This window comes from Lytechinus variegatus, chromosome 14 (assembly GCF_018143015.1).
Source record: "Lytechinus variegatus isolate NC3 chromosome 14, Lvar_3.0, whole genome shotgun sequence".
NCBI classification, from domain to species: Eukaryota; Metazoa; Echinodermata; class Echinoidea; order Temnopleuroida; family Toxopneustidae; genus Lytechinus; species Lytechinus variegatus.
The window spans coordinates 22818847-22842477 of record NC_054753.1 but is presented as its reverse complement, the minus strand read 5'-3'; the positions used below and the strand labels follow the sequence as shown (position 1 = coordinate 22842477).

Genomic DNA, 23631 nt, shown 5'->3' with positions numbered 1-23631 from the left:
CCAATTTTCGGCGCGATCGCGCGGTCGACGGCCGAGATCTTAGGGGGGGGGGCCTGGGAGGCCCCCCCCCCCGGCCATAGGAACTCCCAAAATACCCCGGCCTAGATAGGGTTAAAAGATAAATTCTGCCTGATACACAATGTCTTGCCCTTTCGAAATCGTCGCCTAATTACACCATTGCGCCTGTTTATTCCATGATATGACCGGGAAATTTTTGTCTCTTGCCCCCCCCCCCCTCCCCTTGGCCACCGACCCCTGTTACGCCGCTGTTTACACCTAAAAACGGGACACTCCATTCATGTTTTGTAAATCATGAAAAGGATGAGTAATTGGATATCTTTCTACATTGAGCGCAAAGCGCGAGCACAATTTTTTTTATATTGTGGAATAAAACTGGATAATGATTTATACAGAGAACAAGCTGCGTATCTGAATAAACGCGCGCGTGTTTCAGATTTAGACCTAGAATCTGAGTGGGCATTCTAAATACCTTTTGTCATCGTTAAAATCGATAAAGTGTGAGCGCGAAGCGCGAGCTTAAAACATTTGATATTCCGATCTGAAAAGGGTCAATTTAAGCTCTGTATTTCAAGCACTTTGTAGGAAAAATTGTGAGGTGGATATGGATGAGATTTAAAAAAAAGAGTTTCATTATTTTAATTTCATTCAAAAGTTTCATTATTATTACTTTGAGTTTTGACATAGGACCAGGACATTCCAAGAGCATTGTGTCATCATATGAAAATTATGACTATAAGAAAAAAAGGGACAATTTGATTCTTAAATTAATATCTTATTTATTAACCTAATAAGCCTAATGTGAGAGCGTGAAATCTATTAATATTATGACCTGAAAACTATACATTTAAAGCACTTTTGTATTTATGATTTATGAAGAAGATGCATGAGTTGATAGATTTTCAACAATCAATGCGAGCTATAATCGCGAGCCGAAATTTTTAAAAATTCAGACCATAAAACAAAAAGTTTTGCTGAGCACTTTTTAAAAATCACTTTGTAAATCAAACAAAATAATGAAAGTACGATTTCTGAGCTGAAATATGTTTTCTATGTTGACTTCAAATTTTAATATTTCAATCTCCATATTGATATGTAAATCACCTTACATGCAATGCAAGCGAGAAGCGCAAGAGATTTTTTTTTATAGTGACATTAAGGATTTTAAAAATCATTTTCCTAGGCTTCCCCTCATCTTATTTTATTCACTCGTCTTCCTCTTCTTGTGTTTCCCCTTCTTTTTTTCTCCTCTCTTTTCCCTTCTTTTTCTTTTTTTTCTCTCTTTCTTTCTTTCTTTCTTCCCCCCTTTTAATATTTTTGCTCCGCCAATGGGGGGGGGGGTGGGCCCCTCGGACCCCCTAGATCCGCCTATGAACAGTGTATAAAAAAACAACTGATAATCAATAATAAATCTGAGTTTCTCTTTTCTAACAGTTTCAAAAGCTTTACCATGAAGACAATATCAAGATACTGTAAAAACATTTAGCTAACACAATCTCTAAACTGATCATTGTGTGATCGGTACGATATCCTAAATCAATATTTAGGATATCGTGGAGGTGCCGTGGCCGAGTGGTCTAAGGCGCCTGGCTATACATGGAAAGTCCGGGGTTCGATCCCCGGCCGCAGCAGCTATGCCCGTGAGCAAGGCATTTAATCTACAATGCTCTTTTATCCTGCTTTCAAATAAATGGAAATGCTGTATGCATTATTGGTAACTAGGTGTGCACTTGTTTAAAAAAAAAAAAAAATAAAAAAATAAAAATATCACATTTTCTAACCAAAGAAATAATATCTGAAGATATCAAAAAAATAATGTTTTCTACTTTGCTTCAATGGTGTGGGCTGTCTCCAAGTATAACATTTTGGATTTGGATTTAACTGACGCCATGGATCAACTAAATTAACTCACTGACTCAAAACTTTGGACCAGGTTCCAATCACCACATAGGATTTTATGAGGATCATCATAGTCCAATAAGATACTTTCAATACATCTAAAAAATTTAGGGTCATTTTGCCCATACAATGAAATCAATGAAATAAGGAACATACTTTCCATCAGTGTCGCATTTTACTCTCTTAATAACAAGTTGTATGTTTTTATCAAATAATATAGCATTGCATTAGATGATATATATGAGAAAAAAACCTTCCTCCCACTCCTTTAAGATGCTTTCTTCCAAATCCTTTACAAAATGAGTGTCCTGTAAACAATGAATATTTGTTTTTTTTCCTTTTCAAAAAATGAAATATATAATATGAAGGAATAATTTCATGCTCATATCATATTCAACATCAACTAAAAAAAAGTATAATATAGATAGAAAAGACATTTTTCTTAAAAAAAAACCTCTATTAAAAAAAAAGGCTTTTAGAAAATACTGTGGTACAGGTTTAGGTCAACACTATCTTAAATGCATATATTCAAAGAAGATTTCCTTGTTATTGGAATCATTCACAATCTACACCTTTTCGCCTAAAGATAATTTGATTTTTTTTTAGGGGAGGGTGTCATTTCTAACAACTTCTGCTGGTTATGATGAAAAAAAAATCGCCGTAGGTAAAAAAAAATGCCCTTTTTCAAAAGGAAAAAGCCTTTTGGCAAAATGAAATGTGCTCTTTTTTCAAAAGTAATGTCAATAACATGAGATAATTTATCTTTCTAAAGGGTGTCATTTTTAATAGCTCCTGCTGGTTATGATTTAAAAAAAATCCCATTTTTCAAAATAAAAATGTGCTCTTATTCGAAATTAAATACCCTTTTTGAACTACAATATAATACATATTAGGCTTGAAAATCACATTTTTTTGTGTTCTCACGCTTTGCGCCCACCTCAGCTATTATGTAGCAAAGTTCCCTTCTACTGACAGGCGAACCCCTTCCACTATCATGGTTAGCGACCCTCTTCTACTAATAAGACTTGCGACCCTCATCTACTATTATGACTAGCAAACCCCTACTACACTGTAAAAATTAATTGCTAATTCAGCACTTACAGTGCTTGTATAGTGACTGTACTACTAGTGCTGATTTTCTAGTTCAAATTTAAACTAGAAAACCAACACTCCCAGTGCAATCACTATACAATCACTGTAAGCGCTAAATTAGCACCTTATTTTTTACAATGTACTATTATGACTGGCGACCCTCATCCATTATTATGACTGGCGAACCCCATCTACTATTATGACTAGCGACCCTCATCTACCATTATGACTGGCGAACCCTTTCTCCTATTATGACTGGCGACCATTATTATGACTGGCGAACCCTTTCTACTATTATGAATAGCGACCCTTATCCACCATTATGACTGGCGAACCCCATCTACTATTATGACTAGCGACCCTCATCTACCATTATGACTGGCGAACCCCTTCTACTATTATGACTGGCGACCCTCATCCATTATTATGACTGACGAACCCTTTCTATTATTATGAATAGCGACCCTCATCTACCATTATGACTGGCGTACCCCTTCAACTATTATGACTGGCGACCCTCATCTATTATTATGACTAGCGAACCCTTTCTACTATTATGAATAGCGACCCTTATCTACCATTATGACTGGCGAACCCCATCTACTATTATGACTAGCGACCCTCTTCTACCATTATGACTGGCGAACCCCTTTTAATATTATGACTGGCGACCCTCATCCATTATTATGACTGGCGAACCCTTTCTACTATTAAGAATAGCGACCCTCATCCACTATTATGACTGGCGAACCCCATCTACTATTATGACTAGCGACCCTCATCTGCCATTATGACTGGCGAACCCCTTCTAATATTATGACTGGCGACCCTCATCTATTATTATGACTGGCGAACCCCATCTACTATTATGACTAGCGACCCTCATCTGCCATTATGACTGGCGAACCCCTTCTAATATTATGACTGGCGACCCTCATCCATTATTATGACTGGCGAACCCCATCTACTATTATGACTAACGACCCTCATCTACCATTATGACTGGCGAACCCCTTCTACTATTATGACTGGCGACCCTCATCCATTATTATGACTGGCGAACCCCATCTACTATTATGACTAACGGCCCTCATCTACCATTATGACTGGCGAACCCCTTCTACTATTATGACTACCGACCCTCATCTGCCATTATGACTGGCGAACCCCTTCTAATATTATGACTGGCGACCCTCATCCATTATTATGACTGGCGAACCCTTTCTATTATTATGAATAGCGACCCTCATCCACTATTATGACTGGCGAACCCCTTCTACTATTATGAGTAGCGACCCTCATCTGCCATTATGACTGGCGAACCCCTTCTAATATTATGACTAGAGACCCTCATCCATTATTATGACTGGCGAACCATTTCTACTATTATGAATAGCGACCCTCATCTACCATTATGACTGGCGAACCCCTTCTACTATTATGACTGGTGACCCTCATCCACTATTATGAATGGCGACCCTTATGATCAACGAACCCTTTTCCTCCTTATGACTGGCGACCCTCTTCCTTTATTATGACTAGCGACCCTCTTGTTTGATTATGAATGGCGACCCTCATCCATTATTATGACTGGCGAACCCCAGCTACTATTATGACGAGCGACCCTCATCTACCATTATGACTGGCGAACCCCTTTTAATATTATGACTGGCGACCCTCATCCATTATTATGACTGGCGAATCCTTTCTACTATTATGAATAGCGACCCTCATCCACTATTATGACTGGCAAACCCCATCTACTATTATGACTAGCGACCCTCATCTGCCATTATGTCAGGCGAACCCCTTCTAATATTATGACTGGCGACCCTCATCTATTATTACGACTTGCGAACCCCATCTACTATTACGACTAGCGACCCTCATCTGCCATTATGACTGGCGAACCCCTTCTAATATTATGACTGGCGACCCTCATCTATTATTATGACTGGCGAACCCCATCTACTATTATGACTAGCGACCCTCATCTGCCATTATGACTGGCGAACCCCTTCTAATATTATGACTGGCGACCCTCATCCATTATTATGACTGGCGAACCCCATCTACTATTATGACTAACGACCTTCATCTACCATTATGACTGGCGAACCCCTTCTACTATTATGACTGGCGACCCTCATCCATTATTATGACTGGCGAACCCTTTCTACTATTATGAATAGCGACCCTCATCTACCATTATGACTAGCGAACCCCTTTTAATATTATGACTGGCGACCCTCATCCATTATTATAACTGGCGAACCCTTTTTTACTATTATGAATAGCGACCCTCATCCACTATTATGACTGGCGAACCCCATCTACTATTATGACTAGCGACCCTCATCTGCCATTATGACTGGCGAACCCCTTCTAATATTATGACTGGCGACCCTCATCTATTATTATGACTGGCGAACCCCATCTACTATTATGACTAACGACCCTCATCTACCATTATGACTGGCGAACCCCTTCTACTATTATGACTGGCGACCCTCATCCATTATTATGACTGGCGAACCCGTTCTACTATTATGAATAGCGACCCTCATCTACCATTATGACTGGCGAACCCCATCTACTATTATGACTAGCGACCCTCATCTGCCATTATGACTGGCGAACCCCTTCTAATATTATGACTGGCGACCCTCATCTATTATTATGACTGGCGAACCCCATCTACTGTTATGACTAGCGACCCTCATCTGCCATTATGACTGGCGAACCCCTTCTAATATTATGACTGGCGACCCTCATCTATTATTATGACTGGCGAACCCCATCTACTATTATAACTAGCGACCCTCATCTGCCATTATGACTGGCGAACCCCTTCTAATATTATGACTGGCGACCCTCATCCATTATTATGACTGGCGAACCCCATCTACTATTATGACTAACGACCCTCATCTACCATTATGACTGGCGAACCCCTTCTACTATTATGACTGGCGACCCTCATCCATTATTATGACTGGCGAACCCCATCTACTATTATGACTAACGACCCTCATCTACCATTATGACTGGCGAACCCCTTCTACTATTATGACTAGCGACCCTCATCTGCCATTATGACTGGCGAACCCCTTCTAATATTATGACTGGCGACCCTCATCCATTATTATGACTGGCGAACCCTTTCTATTATTATGAATAGCGACCCTCATCCACTATTATGACTGGCGAACCCCTTCTACTATTATGAGTATCGACCCTCATCTGCCATTATGACTGGCGAACCCCTTCTAATATTATGACTAGAGACCCTCATCCATTATTATGACTGGCGAACCATTTCTACTATTATGAATAGCGACCCTCATCTACCATTATGACTGGCGAACCCCTTCTACTATTATGACTGGTGACCCTCATCCACTATTATGAATGGCGACCCTTATGATCAACGAACCCTTTTCCTCCTTATGACTGGCGACCCTCTTCCTTTATTATGACTAGCGACCCTCTTGTTTGATTATGAATGGCGACCCTCATCCATTATTATGACTGGCGAACCCCAGCTACTATTATGACGAGAAACCCTCATCTACCATTATGACTGGCGAACCCCTTTTAATATTATGACTGGCGACCCTCATCCATTATTATGACTGGCGAATCCTTTCTACTATTATGAATAGCGACCCTCATCCACTATTATGACTGGCGAACCCCATCTACTATTATGACTAGCGACCCTCATCTGCCATTATGTCAGGCGAACCCCTTCTAATATTATGACTGGCGACCCTCATCTATTATTACGACTTGCGAACCCCATCTACTATTACGACTAGCGACCCTCATCTGCCATTATGACTGGCGAACCCCTTCTAATATTATGACTGGCGACCCTCATCTATTATTATGACTGGCGAACCCCATCTACTATTATGACTAGCGACCCTCATCTGCCATTATGACTGGCGAACCCCTTCTAATATTATGACTGGCGACCCTCATCCATTATTATGACTGGCGAACCCCATCTACTATTATGACTAACGACCCTGATCTACCATTATGACTGGCGAACCCCTTCTACTATTATGACTGGCGACCCTCATCCATTATTATGACTGGCGAACCCTTTCTACTATTATGAATAGCGACCCTCATCTACCATTATGACTAGCGAACCCCTTTTAATATTATGACTGGCGACCCTCATCCATTATTATAACTGGCGAACCCTTTTTTACTATTATGAATAGCGACCCTCATCCACTATTATGACTGGCGAACCCCATCTACTATTATGACTAGCGACCCTCATCTGCCATTATGACTGGCGAACCCCTTCTAATATTATGACTGGCGACCCTCATCCATTATTATGACTGGCGAACCCCATCTACTATTATGACTAACGACCCTCATCTACCATTATGACTGGCGAACCCCTTCTACTATTATGACTGGCGACCCTCATCCATTATTATGACTGGCGAACCCTTTCTACTATTATGAATAGCGACCCTCATCTACCATTATGACTAACGAACCCCTTTTAATATTATGACTGGCGACCCTCATCCATTATTATAACTGGCGAACCCTTTTTTACTATTATGAATAGCGACCCTCATCCACTATTATGACTGGCGAACCCCATCTACTGTTATGACTAGCGACCCTCATCTGCCATTATGACTGGCGAACCCCTTCTAATATTATGACTGGCGACCCTCATCTATTATTATGACTGGCGAACCCCATCTACTGTTATGACTAGCGACCCTCATCTGCCATTATGACTGGCGAACCCCTTCTAATATTATGACTGGCGACCCTCATCTATTATTATGACTGGCGAACCCCATCTACTATTATAACTATCGACCCTCATCTGCCATTATGACTGGCGAACCCCTTCTAATATTATGACTGGCGACCCTCATCCATTATTATGACTGGCGAACCCCATCTACTATTATGACTAACGACCCTCATCTACCATTATGACTGGCGAACCCCTTCTACTATTATGACTGGCGACCCTCATCCATTATTATGATTGGCGAACCCTTTCTACTATTATGAATAGCGACCCTCATCTACCATTATGACTGGCGAACCCCAGCTACTATTATGACGAGCGACCCTCATCTACCATTATGACTGGCGAACCCCTTTTACTATTATGACTGGCGACCCTCATCTGCCATTATGACTGGCGAACCCCTTCTAGTATTATGACTGGCGACCCTCATCCATTATTATGACTGGCGAACCCCATCTACTATTATGACTAACGACCCTCATCTACCATTATGACTGGCGAACCCCTTCTACTATTATGACTGGCGACCCTCATCCATTATTATAATTGGCGAACCCTTTCTACTATTATGAATAGCGACCCTCATCTACCATTATGACTGGCGAACCCCATCTACTGTTATGACTAGCGACCCTCATCTGCCATTATGACTGGCGAACCCCTTCTAATATTATGACTGGCGACCCTCATCTATTATTATGACTGGCGAACCCCATCTACTATTATAACTAGCGACCCTCATCTGCCATTATGACTGGCGAACCCCTTCTAATATTATGACTGGCGACCCTCATCCATTATTATGACTGGCGAACCCCATGTACTATTATGACTGGCGACCCTCATCCATTATTATGACTGGCGAACCCTTTCTACTATTATGAATAGCGACCCTCATCAACCATTATGACTGGCGAACCCCTTCTACTATTATGACTGGCGACCCTCATCTGCCATTATGACTGGCGAACCCCTTTTAATATTATGACTGGCGACCCTCATCCATTATTATGACTAGCGAACCCTTTCTACTATTATGAATAGCGACCCTCATCCACTATTATGACTGGCGAACCCCATCTACTATTATGACTAGCGACCCTCATCTGCCATTATGACTGGCGAACCCCTTCTAATATTATGACTGGCGACCCTCATCTATTATTATGACTGGCGAACCCCATCTACTATTATGACTAGCGACCCTCATCTGCCATTATGACTGGCGAACCCCTTCTGGTATTATGACTGGCGACCCTCATCCATTATTATGACTGGCGAACCCCATCTACTATTATGACTAACGACCCTCATCTACCATTATGACTGGCGAACCCCTTCTACTATTATGACTGGCGACCCTCATCCATTATTATAATTGGCGAACCCTTTCTACTATTATGAATAGCGACCCTCATCTACCATTATGACTGGCGAACCCCATCTACTGTTATGACTAGCGACCCTCATCTGCCATTATGACTGGCGAACCCCTTCTAATATTATGACTGGCGACCCTCATCTATTATTATGACTGGCGAACCCCATCTACTATTATAACTAGCGACCCTCATCTGCCATTATGACTGGCGAACCCCTTCTAATATTATGACTGGCGACCCTCATCCATTATTATGACTGGCGAACCCCATCTACTATTATGACTAACGACCCTCATCTACCATTATGACTGGCGAACCCCTTCTACTATTATGACTGGCGACCCTCATCCATTATTATGATTGGCGAACCCTTTCTACTATTATGAATAGCGACCCTCCTCTACCATTATGACTGGCGAACCCCTTCTACTATTATGACTGGCAACCCTCATCCATTATTATAATTGGCGAACCCTTTCTACTATTATGAATAGCGACCCTCATCTACCATTATGACTGGCGAACCCCATCTACTGTTATGACTAGCGACCCTCATCTGCCATTATGACTGGCGAACCCCTTCTAATATTATGACTGGCGACCCTCATCTATTATTATGACTGGCGAACCCCATCTACTATTATAACTAGCGACCCTCATCTGCCATTATGACTGGCGAACCCCTTCTAATATTATGACTGGCGACCCTCATCCATTATTATGACTGGCGAACCCCATCTACTATTATGACTAACGACCCTCATCTACCATTATGACTGGCGAACCCCTTCTACTATTATGACTGGCGACCCTCATCCATTATTATGATTGGCGAACCCTTTCTACTATTATGAATAGCGACCCTCATCTACCATTATGACTGGCGAACCCCTTCTACTATTATGACTGGCGACCCTCATCCACTATTATGAATGGCGACCCTTATGATCAACGAACCCTTTTCCTCCTTATGACTGGCGACCCTCTTCCTTTATTATGACTAGCGACCCTCTTGTTTGATTATGAATGGCGAACCCCATCGTTGATTATGACTTGCGACCTCTATGAACAAAGCCCCTTATGAATAGCGACCCTTATGACTATTATGACTAGCGGTCCTTATAACTAGCGGGTATTATGACCAGTGGTCCTTATGACTGGCGGGTGGACCCCCCTCCTGGTACCCCCCCCCCCCCATCGCCACCAGTTTATAATACCAATGATATAAAAGAGAGTGGATTTCTTTTTCAAATCTAATTTTTAGTTAAGCTCAACTTAAAGATTAAAGACGATCAAAACAAGTTTTGATGCTGATCCTGCACTCAGGTTGAAATGGATTAGAATGTTTATTCTTATTTTTTATGTGATAATGGAAGAAACTAGATGTTTATATATAAAATACAGGGAGTTCCATATGCTGAACCACCAGAACGTTTCAGTGCACCGGTCCCCAAGGGTCCATGGCCAGTTCAATTGAATTGAACTAAGAAACTAGATGTTTATATATAAAATACAGGGAGTTCCATATGCTGAACCACCAGAACGTTTCAGTGCACCGGTCCCCAAGAGTCCATGGCCAGGTACCCTGAACACCACCGAGTTCAAATCAGCATGTATGCAGCCGACCAATCCACGATTTCCTGACATCGATGAAGACTGCCTTTACTTGAATGTGTATTCCCCAAAACATAAGGTAAAGTATAATTGAATTTCATGGCCGTATGTGTGAAGCACCCTGGGATTTTTTTTTTTGGGGGGGGGGTGCGTAGCCATAGGCAGCACTCCCTAGAAATCATGCAGGGGGTATGGTAAAATGTAGAAACTTAAACAAAAAAATACGTTTGTTTTTGCAACGAAAACGTCCCCCATACCCACTTTTTTTTCTTTGGGCCTGTCAATTTTTTTTCCAAACCAGCACCCCCCTTCAAATGTCGTTCCTGGGTCACCAATGCATTTAAAATGAATTTGACCCTATTTTACATATATCACAAGTCAACATAATAAGAAATAATATCATATCACGAGACTCAACATGGGATAAATCAGACATGGAATAATGATTCAATTAATTAAAGCATACAGGATTTGAAATGAAAGCCAATTAAAAAAAAGGCGATGGAGTAAGGTATAAGGGAACGGGAAGCTGCATAAAAAGCAAAGCTTGTTGAGCCTGCAGGAGCCAGAAAAGAAAAATGGTCAGTGAAAACATTTAGAGCTGATTTATTTTGAGTTTGAGTTTGGAAAATGTTCTGGGGAAATTCGATGAAAATAGCAATGTCGAAATATAACCAATCAATAGCGGTAGGGTTGTGGATATAGCACCCCATACACCCCCCAAAAAATATATATTCGTAGACACTAAACCGTTTATTCTTATTCTATCAAAGGTTAGTAACAGAATATGCCATACTTTTCAGTTTTTCTTTGTTTAAGTTGTCTTTATTATATTCATTAAAAGGGTGGTCCAGGCTGAAAATATTCATATCTTAATACACAGAGTAGAATTCACCTAGCAAAACGCCGAAAATTTCATCAAAATCGGATAAAAAATGATAAAGTTATTGAAGTTTAAAGTTTAGCAATATTTTGTGAAAACAGTCGTCATGAATATTCATTAGTTTAGCTGATGATGTCATATTTCCACTTTCCGTTTTCTTATGTTATTACACATAAAACCATATTTTTTTCATTATTTCATACTTGTGTGAATAATGTCTCCCTTATAATGAAATAAGTTGCAGCAATGAATATCTATTGCACTAAATCAGTTGTCAATCCAATTTTTCTAGTTCTTGGAGGAAAAAAATTGAATAAACCTAATTTCATATAATAAAATACAAAATAACAAGTGGAGACGTGACATCATCAGCCCACCTAATGCATATTCAGGACGACTGTTTGATAAAAAAATATTACTAAACTTTAAAATTCAATAACTTTGCTATTTGTTGTCCGATTTTGACGAAATTTTTGGCATTTTGCTCAGTGCATTCTACTCTATTTATTAAGCTTTAAATACTTTCAGTCTGGACCACCCCTTTAAATAGTACCGATATTCTTTGAGCAAAAAATACAGACAAAAAAAAGACAACATTGTTTCATCATTCATTTAATCCTTAAGTCACAAATATGTACATAAGTAAGTCAACTTAACCTCATTACTGACAATATTTTTAGTTTAAATCAAGTTGTTTTGTGATTAGAACCCATATCATATTAAGTCGATATATATACATGTATATATTATAATGGTCGACAAATCGCCCAATTCGAAAGAGAGCTTCATATACGTCCAGTACATTTCTGAAGTCACGAGAGATTCATTTTATGCTGATGTCAGTGGCGTAAACCGGGCGGGGGGAAGGGGGGCACGTGCCCCCCCCCCATCGGCCGGCCCAAAAAAGGGGGAGGAGAAAGGAAGAGAAACTTAGCGGGAAAGAAGAAATTATTGTTCATTTTAATGTTATATTATATTTCAATTATGTTATGCTATATTACATAAGAAACATTTTTCATAACTTTATGAAACATATACTTTGCTCAGGGCCTATGTCTTCATTATTCCTGGTGCTCGCATTCTTTTTGTCGGTTTAACAAGATATATTACTCATGTTGTACTAAAATCGCCCGTTTTCATGCCAATATACACCAAATATATTTCCTCGCACTTCGAGTTATTATTGTTTTATGTAGTGGCATACTTCTTTTTTATGACTACTTAAAGTGATTGCACCATTTTAAAGGAAACCAAAACCCAAGAACAGAAGCAATTTCATTGGAAATAGTAAAATGAGAGGAACAATTAAAAAGAAACAGTTTCATCAAAATCGGTTAAGAAATAAGCAAGTTATGGATGTATAAAAATTCTTGTTGTACTTTTTATGGGGATCCTCAAATTGGCATACTTTCCTTTAAAATGGCTGATTTCTTGCTTACGTTCGCAATTCCTAAAATCAGTCCTTAAAATGTAAATTTTTCCGATCTGAATATCAAATAATCTCAGCTCGCACTTCGTGCTCGCATCATTTTGCTTAGTGAAATACTTTAGTCGATTCCTACAAACAAGCCTTAGAATGCCCCTCTTCATGTCTGAATTTCTTAAATTTTCAGTTCGCGCTTCGCGCTCGCATTATTTGATTAGTGAGATGCGTATGATAATCATGATTACAATGAATACAAAAGGTGCTTCACGTGCTTTAATGTAATTCTAGCAAAATCAGCTAGCACTAGATAGCATTAGATGAATATGGTGAGATATGTATATTCTTAATTCCTTCAAAAATAGTCCTTAAAATATCCCTGTTTGGGGCCAATATATAAAAAAAATCAGCTCGCGCTTCGCGCTCGAATCATTTGATAAGTGAAATACGTATGATCTTCATTGATTCCTACAAACAGTCCTTGAAATTCCCCTCCTCAGTTCTGAATTTCTTAGATTTTCAGCTCGCGCTTCGCGCTCGCAATATTTTGATTGAGATGCGTATTTTAATCATGATTACAATGAATACAAGTGCTTTGTGTGTTTAGATGTAATTCTAACAAAATCAGCCAGCGCGTGGCACTCGAATTAGATAACTGTGGTAAGATGTGGATACTTTTAATGGTTTCCTAAAATAAAGTCCTTAAAATTTCCTATTTGGGGTCAATATATACAAAATTTTCAGCTCGCGCTTTGCGCTCGCCTTGTTTGTTTTGCAAGACAGGTACGTATCATGATTTAAAATCTTTGCTTATAACGTCCCTTTTGAGGTCTGAATTTCAAAATTTGTCAGCTCGCGCTTCGCGCTCGCATTATTTAATCAGTGAAATAATATCCGTTTAATGGTAAAATATCTCTATTAGGTCAGTATACCTGTCGACTAGCGCGCTTCGCACGCTCACTAAGTGATTAAAAAAAAATAGCTGGTGCCCCCCAATGCTGTGACCCACGGAACGCCACTGGCTGATGTATCACCATAGATCAATGATTATTTTGTAATATCATAAACATTCATTATGTTCACTCCGTGTGATCATCATGTTAAAATAACGAAAGTTCCTTTCTCTGGAGGGGGGGGGGTACACCCTCTAAGTATATGGACGACAAAATATCACACATTTGTTAAAGCCTGTGTATAGCTTTGGTAAAGGGTCAATAATGTGATTGATAATCGAATATCATCTAATATGACAGTCTTACTGAAGCGTAGAGACCGTTAGATATTTTTCCAACTGCACTTCTCTGAGAAAATTTCAAGTATTCAAATCTTGGATATATAGCGCCCTCTCTCGGCGATGCTTGTTTTAAATTTTAAAAATGGGCATTCAAGCACTTATCTTATAAATTTAGTGATTAGATATCCAAAAGTTACAGACAAAGAACATATCTTGAAAGTTTCAGCCCATTCCATGATTTGGAATAGGATTTAATTGAAAGACAAAAACACACAGATATTTTAATTTGATCGGGTGACCCGATCAAGTTAAATTTCCATGTAAAATCGCAAAATTTATCCTGTAAAACACATTTTCATTTCATATCCTCCACATCATAACTGTTATAGGGCATATCCATTCATATTAGCTAGCAATGAATTGGAATAGTGATAGGTGCATTTTGGTGGATTTACCAAAACTATACACAAGCTTTAACATTTATATTAATACAGCAAATATGTAACGTTATTAGATAGTTGACTGCAATTACAAATTTAAATTTATATGACCGTCTACTATTTTGTTTTCAATAAGACTATGTGTTCCTGTTGTTCTTGATTTTGGCAATTTCTCAAAATATAACCTTTTTTTCATTTATTGACTTCTAGTTGGAGCGATCCGCTGTGCTAGTTTTCATCCACGGTGGGTCTTTCTTGACCGGTTCAGCAATGACGTACATGTTTTATGGAGTCCCATTGGCTGCCGTAGGTGACGTCATCGTTGTCACCATCAATTACAGAGTCGGAATATTTTCACGATTTTCAACGGGTTAGTCAAGCACGGTCCTAAAAAAATAGGGACGGGGAGATTGTTTTGGGGAGGGGGATGTTATACGACAAAGTGAAGAGATCGATAATCGGGAGGAGAAAGAAGAAATGAGTGCCTGGTCAACAACGACAACAAGAAAAGCTAATAACATGCATATACATCGCTGTTTATGGCGAAAAGACTTAATTTTGTAGGAATGCCCGTTTGGAAGAGACTCATCCGCCCATATTTAACCTGAAAATATATATATATTTTTAGATTAAGTGTGTAATTCATTTTACATCCTTGCACTTTGCGTTGGAATATTTTATGAGAAGAATTGCACTTAAACTAGATTTCAAGCAAATCTGCACGCAGGAAGGAAGGAAATAACTTCTGCGAAAGTTACTTTCATTGTCGGGCAAAGGTTGCTGATATTCATTTTGTTGATTATCTTATAGTCAATATAGGTCAATGGGAATGTTGACTAAATTCAACCTTGTTTCCAGGGACATGGCCTGGTACACGGGGGGGGGGGGGGCGGGGCTAAGTGATCTTTTCTGGAATCCATTAGATAGTGATTGTCATGGCCGTCAGCGCAGATCATTTGTGTTTCGGGGTGGAACAATGAACAAAAGATAATTCTCTGTGCTTACGTACCTGCTGTTTTTAGAACTTCAGAGCTCCAACAATTGATATTTATAATACAAAATTGACAATTGTATTTTGATTTAGGGTTGAACATTTGGTCTTACTTTGGGTGACTAAAAATGAGTGGACAAACTCAGTCTTAATCGAGTTTAATTGTCTGTTTAAGATTAACCTTGGTGCATAATTTTCATCATTTTATGAACGAGGTATGAGAATATAGAGGGAGAGGGGGAAAGTTATAAAGTCTGTGTGGGGGATGGACCACCCGTGTGGTCCAGTGGTTAGAGCATTGGAACCATAATCGCAAGGTTGTGAGTTTGAATCCCCACTCTGCCATTGTCTCCACTTTGATAAAAAGACCCTAGAATAATATATGTCGTCTATAAGGTCAGTCGCTATGACTGACTAACCTAAACGTAAAATGTTTCATATTGGTTATATACCAGCGTGGCGTTTACCGAGTAAACGTTGTGGCGTGCGCTGTAATCCAAGCTGTGGGGAAGTTACAAATTGATGCAGAGGTTCGAGCCCTGGTCACGTCTTTCGGATGGTGACGTTAAAGGTCGGTCCCAGACGTAAATAATCATATCTGATTGATACACGTCTGACAAAACTAAAATACACACACACACACCGAGTTCCTACGGGAGTTACCAAAAAAAAAATAAACGGATTGAGCTTGTATGCGTTTTATTAAGTTTAAAGTTTCTATCAATATCCAACAATCATTATATTCTCTATTTAAAAGGGACGGAAGGCTCACGAGGTAATTATGGCATGCTTGATCAGGTAGAAGCCTTACGCTGGATACAACGAAATATCGGAGGTATGTAAAGGATCAATTGAACAATAATTACTATAATATGGATAAAATCGGCAGCCACTTGTAACCGAGAGAAAAAACGAAAAAGTAGATAATTGTAAGATTTTATGTACACTGTGAAAACTATGGTATTTATAAGCGTATACGTGCCTGTCATAATTTGGGCTGCAAACACGTGAAGTATACTCTGGTATAATTAAGGGGGGGGGACACTACATCGTTGTCATGTACACAGTAAAAAAGCTGTTTAAGATTTTATACAACGCTGTTTACTATATGAACCTTACAGTATTTGTTTAACCGTTAAAACAATAATGTTGAATTCATTGAAGATTATATATTGAAAATTGAACTTTGTTGCTTAAGATTTAAATTCCTGTTTAAACTGTTTAAACAATTACTGTAAGGTTCATGTAGTAAACAGCAATGTATCTATTTTTTTTTTACTATGTATACTGTACGAAATGACTTTGCGGTTCTGAGTAAAATAAGCGATTTTTTTCCCAACGCGTCGCAGGACGAATTCAAGATCATAGAAAATGTATTGTCAATTGCCTTTTTATAATATAACAAAGAATAACCAAGATATAGTCTTTGTCAAAAATTTGGTGATTCAAAATAGCAGTTTCGTCCTGGAATCTAGAAAAACCCCCGACATATTTGTAATTTTTCGTCAGCTCCGAAACTTGGACGAAACCTACATGCTTTTCCAGTTCACCAATATTCGACAAAGACCTCGCAGCTGTTCTTTGTTATTTGACTGGCATTTTCAATATGTTTACTGCATGTGTTCTTGATTCGTTCTGCTTTGCGGTGCGAACCCACCCCCCCCCCCATGAAAATTACCAATGCGCATTATTTTCCAATTAATATTAGGTAGCAATGACATGGATATTAGCAAATAATGTGTTATATATAGGAATAAGTAATGTGTACGTGGAGAGACTTAGGATGCTTGAAAGTAAAATATGATATTATACTTATGTATTTGTATATGGGTGTATTAATGTTTAGGTATAATATGTATGTGTATGCATATTGTATGCATTTATTTATCTCGCATCTAACATTGCATCCAAGATTGGTATTTTTCTTCTTCTTTTTTTCTTTGTATTTTTTTTTTTTTCTTTTTTTTAATACCTCATTGTCACTATATGTTATGTTTATGTTGTATTATTATTTTGTCTTATGTTTCTTTGTTTTTGATGATGATCCTTATATGTCAGGATTTTATATCAATAAACTTTTGAATTTGAATGTGAATTTTATTTTAAATTACTGTCCAGGAAGTTGGGGATTGGGGTCAGAATTGCTTGCAGAAAGGCCCGAAATCTGGCTGAAATTCTCATTTATTCTAGAATTCGGCGCTTGTTTATTCATACATACAGTCACTTTGGCATTCTGTATTGATTCTGTACGAACTCATTATGAAATTGTGCCACAACTGGTATTCATATTTAATTGTGACGTGGTTTTCCGCTGTCTTTGTATAAGCTTTCGGTGGAGACCAAAGCAGGGTTACGATATTTGGTGCCAGCGCTGGTTCTGCAAGTGTGCACTTTCACTTGCTTTCTAAGTTGAGTCGGGGACTTTTCAGCCAAGCTATAATGCAGGTAACCACCCCATTTACTGTTTGTTTTGTTATGCATAATGACCACTATGGGATGACGAACGTTGACCTTAAGCTTGACCGAACTTCTTGTCCATTATGAAAAGTGACCTCTTGTTTGATCCTTTTTTTTATTATAGCAAGATATTGAACCTTGTGGATAATGACCCTTTTCCTTATCATGAAGAGAGATCCTTCAGCTATGATAACCCATTTTCCTTGTTATGAATAATGACCCTTATGAATAGGGAACCCTTTTCTATTATGAATAGCAAGCTTTATGAAAATTCTCCATTCAGATTAGAAAGTTGTATTTCCGTTTTGTCATCATTCTTTTACCGATAAGTTGTCAGATATGAGAACTTCTCTTGAATTTCACTGGCTGATCGAGAAGCACCCCCATACTATGGCACATGTCAGATAAATGAGACTTGGTCTCATGCACCATTATAGACGTAAGGCTCTTACACAGACCTCCGGGGTCCCATTTCATGAAACTTGCTATAATAAACATTTGTAATTAAATACAGTTTAAAGCTACATAAATCATTCAATTTGATTGGTTGATCATATTCTTGTTTAAGCTGTGCATGTTCTTATAAAACGGGCCCCTGCATATATATCCACAAATTTTTTTATTAAGACGTATAGGCCGAAGGCTAATGAGATTAATAGTACCATGTCATATGTTGAGTGAGCACATCACTAACAATATTTTTGTGTCACTTTGAACTATAACATTTTTCTCTTTTCTAGAGTGGAAATGCTTATGCCGAGTGGGCTTTCGAGAATACACCATTACAGGATGATCGGAAGAGAGCTCTAGAACTCGGCCAGTCAATGGGATGTCAAACTGCCTCTGTGCCCGCCATGATTGAATGCCTGAGATCGAAAGATGCCACCGATCTCATGGAGGCTGCAGGAACGGTATTCGCTCTTTCTCTCTTCTTTCTTTTTCCCATCCATCTCTCTCGCTAGGCCCTACATTTTAACTTATTTACTTTTCTCCTTTTCCTAAAGGATTCATGTGGTCATTGTTTAATCGTCATCTTCATCATCAACATCTTCATCATCATCATCATCTTCATCATCATCATCATCACCATCATCATCATTATCAGCAGCATAATCATCACTATTATCACCATCATCTTCCTCATCATCTCCATCATCTTCATCATGAACTTCATCATCATCATCTTCATCATCATCATCGTCGTCATCATCATCGTCGCCGTTCTATCTTAACAAAATATTCTCTATGTCTTTTGAGCTCAATCGACATGCTGTATTTCCCAAGTCAGCGAATTGTTTTTCTAGAGACCGATAGCTATGTTCATTTTCTTTTTCCCAAAGATACATGGCTGGCGATACAAGCTCCACGTTGATGGCCTTTTCTTGGAGGACACACCGGACAACCTCTATAGGATGGGCGACTTCAAACAATGTCCCATCATGGCAGGTTACAATAAAGACGAAGGCACGGCCAGACTGCGAACCATGTTCCGGGACCATCGTTACGAACCGTACCCTCCCAGTATGAACCTGACAACTGCTCACGATCATGTGACATCCTTCGTGTCATGGAAGGGTTACAACGAATCAATGATCCTCCGTAACGCAGTTCTGGAGATGTACACAGACTGGTCCGAGGACTTGATCAATGGCAACTTCTCTCGGACCTACGTGGACGTACTCACGGATGTGAACTATGCATGTACCTCGGACAAAGTTCTTCGAGCTCATCAGGCATTGGGTGTTCACCCAATCTTCAAGTATATTTTCACACACGCGCCAACCAAGTGAGTCAAACATGAACTTGTGAATTTTTTTTTCGATGTATACCCATTTTCATCGAGGCGAATTTTGACCATAGGCATTTAATTAGGAACTCCCCCGGGGCACTGTACCAATCTTAGAACATAAAATGAGACATGTTTTTTACAACGTTATCATAGTTAGGACTCCATATGGACAGCTGTTCAAGAACCAAAACCAGCAAGCTCCAAAATGGGACAATGCCAGCAACTATAGTAAAGTACAAATTTAAACCTTTGTCCTGAATATTAAAAACACTCTCGTTTAAGATTCTTAAAAATAGAATAGAAAAAAATCTCAGAAGTCCAAGTTTAAGTTTTGATTAGATTTAGCCTATAAACGTTACGTAATTGTACTTTACGTTCGACAACGTTCCTCGTCATAACTCATCTCACCGAGCATTCGCGAAGCTCAAGTTATAAGGTCTATTATATCCATTGCTGGGACACCGAGTCTGGTGGCTCCACTGAAAGTAACTTCAAGTTCATAACAGTTACCTCTACAATTCTTGGTTAGCAAAATAATTATCAAGTTCCCCTGAAACCAGGGATGATGCATATTCTTTTTTGGCCTCGGTTCCTTGTTACAGGAGTATTCAAGAATTCATACATGAAACACAGATTGATGTCACCCCATCTACTCGTTGGTTAAAGGCGACTCATTCCGAAGAAGTGACCTTTGTCTTCGGGTTGCCCTTTATTGAAGAGATTTCTCATGTATTTAATGTCACAGAGGAAGAAAGGTCTCTTTCTCTCCAGATCATGCTATTCTGGGCCAACTTTGCGAAATCAGGGTAAGATTGATTCATAGAATTCATAAACAGCTTTTCAAAAGAGTGTTTTGTAGCCTCTGCCGTAAGGTGTCTCAAATGCGACAGATATATGATATTAACAGTTAGAGCACTGATTGTTCTTACCGTGAAAATATTCGAGTGCACGCGTCGCAGGGCAATTTTTGTTCACATGCTATGAGAATGTTTCTATAAGGTTGATAGGGATAAGTGTGGTTAGTAATCACTCGATGTTAGAATAATAGGATTTCTATACTTTTTGTGTGTCGATGAGGTGTTGGGAAAATGCGACTATCATCATCATCATCATAATTCATATGATAATGAATGCATAGAGTACTAAATGCGCTTTTCTAAGAAATTTTAGACAAAATTATTAAGAAGTGAACGTAATGTTTTTAGGTGCTTTTTTAAGATTGAGTAACATATGTTTGATAATCATTGCAGTGACCCTAACAAGGCGAGTAAAGATGGTTTTGTGAACGATGCTTTTGAACCTTGGTTGCCTTTCACCGAGAATGGCCTGATGCACAAAGACCTGTCTCCTGCATTCCCTAATGGTAGGGCAGCAAGGGCAAGGGAGTGTCACTTCTTGAATGTGTATATGCCACGATTGAAAGCATCAACCGGTAAGTGACCGAAAAACACACATTTCCTTTCTCTTTTTCAAGTTTCCTTTACTTTATAAGTGTAACTCAAATACCCACGCACTTACCCCCACTAAATGGTAAAGGCTGTGAACATAAAATGGGTCTCTGTACCGTGAATTAGAAATGTTCGCAGCTGCGGAAAGAGCAGAACAGTAGAAGTAGGTTTAAGGATCCTCTACTCACAAACTATAGAATTTCAATATTTTGTGAATAATAACTGCAAGATAAAGTTGGAGCTATAATAATCAGGAATAGACCTTTTCAATAATACCCGTTCTCTATGGGGCTGAATTATCAATACACACACTCACACACCAACGCACATACACCTTCTCACACACACCCACGCACCAGAAGATCAATATTTTGTGGATAATAACTGCACGACAAAATAAGGAGGGACTTTGAAAAACCATTTTCAGTTTGAATAGTATCGGCCAGAATTATAAATACACACCCTCACAGACACACATCCACTCACACACACACACCCCACATCCTCACACACAAACCAGAAGATCAGTATTTTGTGGATGATAACTGCACGACAAAATAAAAAGGGACTTCAATGAATAACTTAGAACAAGATTAAACCATTTTCAAATTGAATATCCATATTGTGGGGCAGAATTATTTTGAGGTAACCCTTCGGTGGGATGGTTCAATGGGTAGAAGTCAGTTGTCGGGGCTATTGTCCCAACTGGCATTATATTTATTTGTTAAAACTTTGGCATTGTTTTATTTCATTTTACAGCATCCATCTCGGAGGTTGAGCAACAATGGAAGCGAGATTTTAAGGCATGGCAATATCTTTTTATAGCTTGGAAGAGAACCAAGAATAGGAACACTTGACATTCTACAGTCATTGCCAAAATGGCACATAAACCTAAACGTCAGATATCAGTCATACCGGAACTCAATCGAGAGGCATTATATGAAATTATTAACCATGAGTTATAATCGTAGTTCCCGAGATGACATATGATTTTCAAACTTTTATCTTGTCAACTCTTGTTTTTATTTCTGTGTAGAATTAATCCACATAGTTTGAAAACGAAGGAACTGTTTAATACTTAAAATGTAAAGATTTCCAAACCTGCCAGGTTAGAATGATGTAAAAGAAGTTTAGTAGGTAGATTTAAGTGTAAGATATGTTCTTACCTCATTATTTCATCTATATTTTTTATTCTTGTACTTGGGAAAAATTTAATTTCATATGTTTGTTTTTAACTGCCAAGTTGTGATTATGTTGTAAGTTATGATTCTCATATCGGAAGAGTTGAAAGAAATAAAATTAATGTAATTTCATATCATATATCATCACGAATTGTATTGGCCTATCATGACTTGTGTCAATCGTGTTGAATATGTTCCATTCAAGGAAGGGTATGCAAGCCATTAGCACCTAAAAAGTTATTTTCTCATGCCGCCTGTATTTACAAAATAAATACCTTATATCACAGCCTTTTGGATGAATTCCTTCTCACACCTTATAGTATGGGTTCCTTATACCAAACACTGAAAGATGAATTCTTTTTAGTACATCTTATAAGATTGATTCCTTATAACGAGCCATGTAAGAAAAATCCTTACATCACATCTTATAAAAATAATAAAATGAATTCCTATACCACAACTAATACTTATATAACAAACCCTGTATGATGAATTTGCTTATATCACTTGTAAGATGGGTTACCAAACCCTATGAAATGAACTCTTTTTACCACACCTTATAAAACGGGTTCCTTATACCAAACACAGATGAATTCCTTATACACACCTTATAAGATGAGTTCCTAGTACCAAACCCATAGATGAGTTCCTTATACTGCATCTTATATTTTCTTCATATCACATCGTTTTAGATACGGTCCTGTACATTACACTTTATGCATTGGATCCATTCAATCAAAGTACTTTATATGCATATTTTTATTTGCATTATTAATGGAAAAAGGAGAAATGTGGAATAATAATGCAAGCACATACCCATATTACACTCACATTCAAATTAAGTTTTATTTCCAACGGAACAAAGTACAGTATAATGCAAATTATGTAATGATGTTGGAAATTGTATGCAATTTTTGTTCGTGATATCCTAATTTGTTATAATTGTATGATTCATTGGATTTGCATTTTATTT

The 23631-nt window shown here is 38.6% G+C and overlaps 1 protein-coding gene across 1 annotated transcript; it reads left to right on the top strand.

Annotated features, from left to right (window-relative positions):
* The first annotated feature begins 10693 nt into the window (after positions 1 to 10693).
* On the top strand, positions 10694 to 22585 carry LOC121427278 (cholinesterase-like). Its single transcript, XM_041623616.1, has 9 exons — positions 10694 to 10891; positions 15003 to 15162; positions 16541 to 16618; positions 18110 to 18228; positions 18981 to 19151; positions 19581 to 20026; positions 20632 to 20835; positions 21280 to 21461; positions 22237 to 22585. Exons 1-9 carry the CDS (start codon positions 10694 to 10696, stop codon positions 22332 to 22334), a joined length of 1656 nt encoding a protein of 551 aa, XP_041479550.1. The 3' UTR covers positions 22335 to 22585.
* The last annotated feature ends 1046 nt before the right edge of the window (positions 22586 to 23631 follow it).

What these genes read in the sequence shown, in the direction of transcription:
- LOC121427278 (XM_041623616.1), top strand. Translation starts at nt 10,694, where the DNA reads ATGTTTATATATAAAATACAGGGAGTTCCATATGCTGAACCACCAGAA. An exon ending in GATACAACGAAATATCGGAG is followed by an intron (nt 16,619 to 18,109) that starts GTATGTAAAGGA and finishes TCTTTGTATAAG; the next exon opens with CTTTCGGTGGAGACCAAAGC. An exon ending in ACGATTGAAAGCATCAACCG is followed by an intron (nt 21,462 to 22,236) that starts GTAAGTGACCGA and finishes TTCATTTTACAG; the next exon opens with CATCCATCTCGGAGGTTGAG.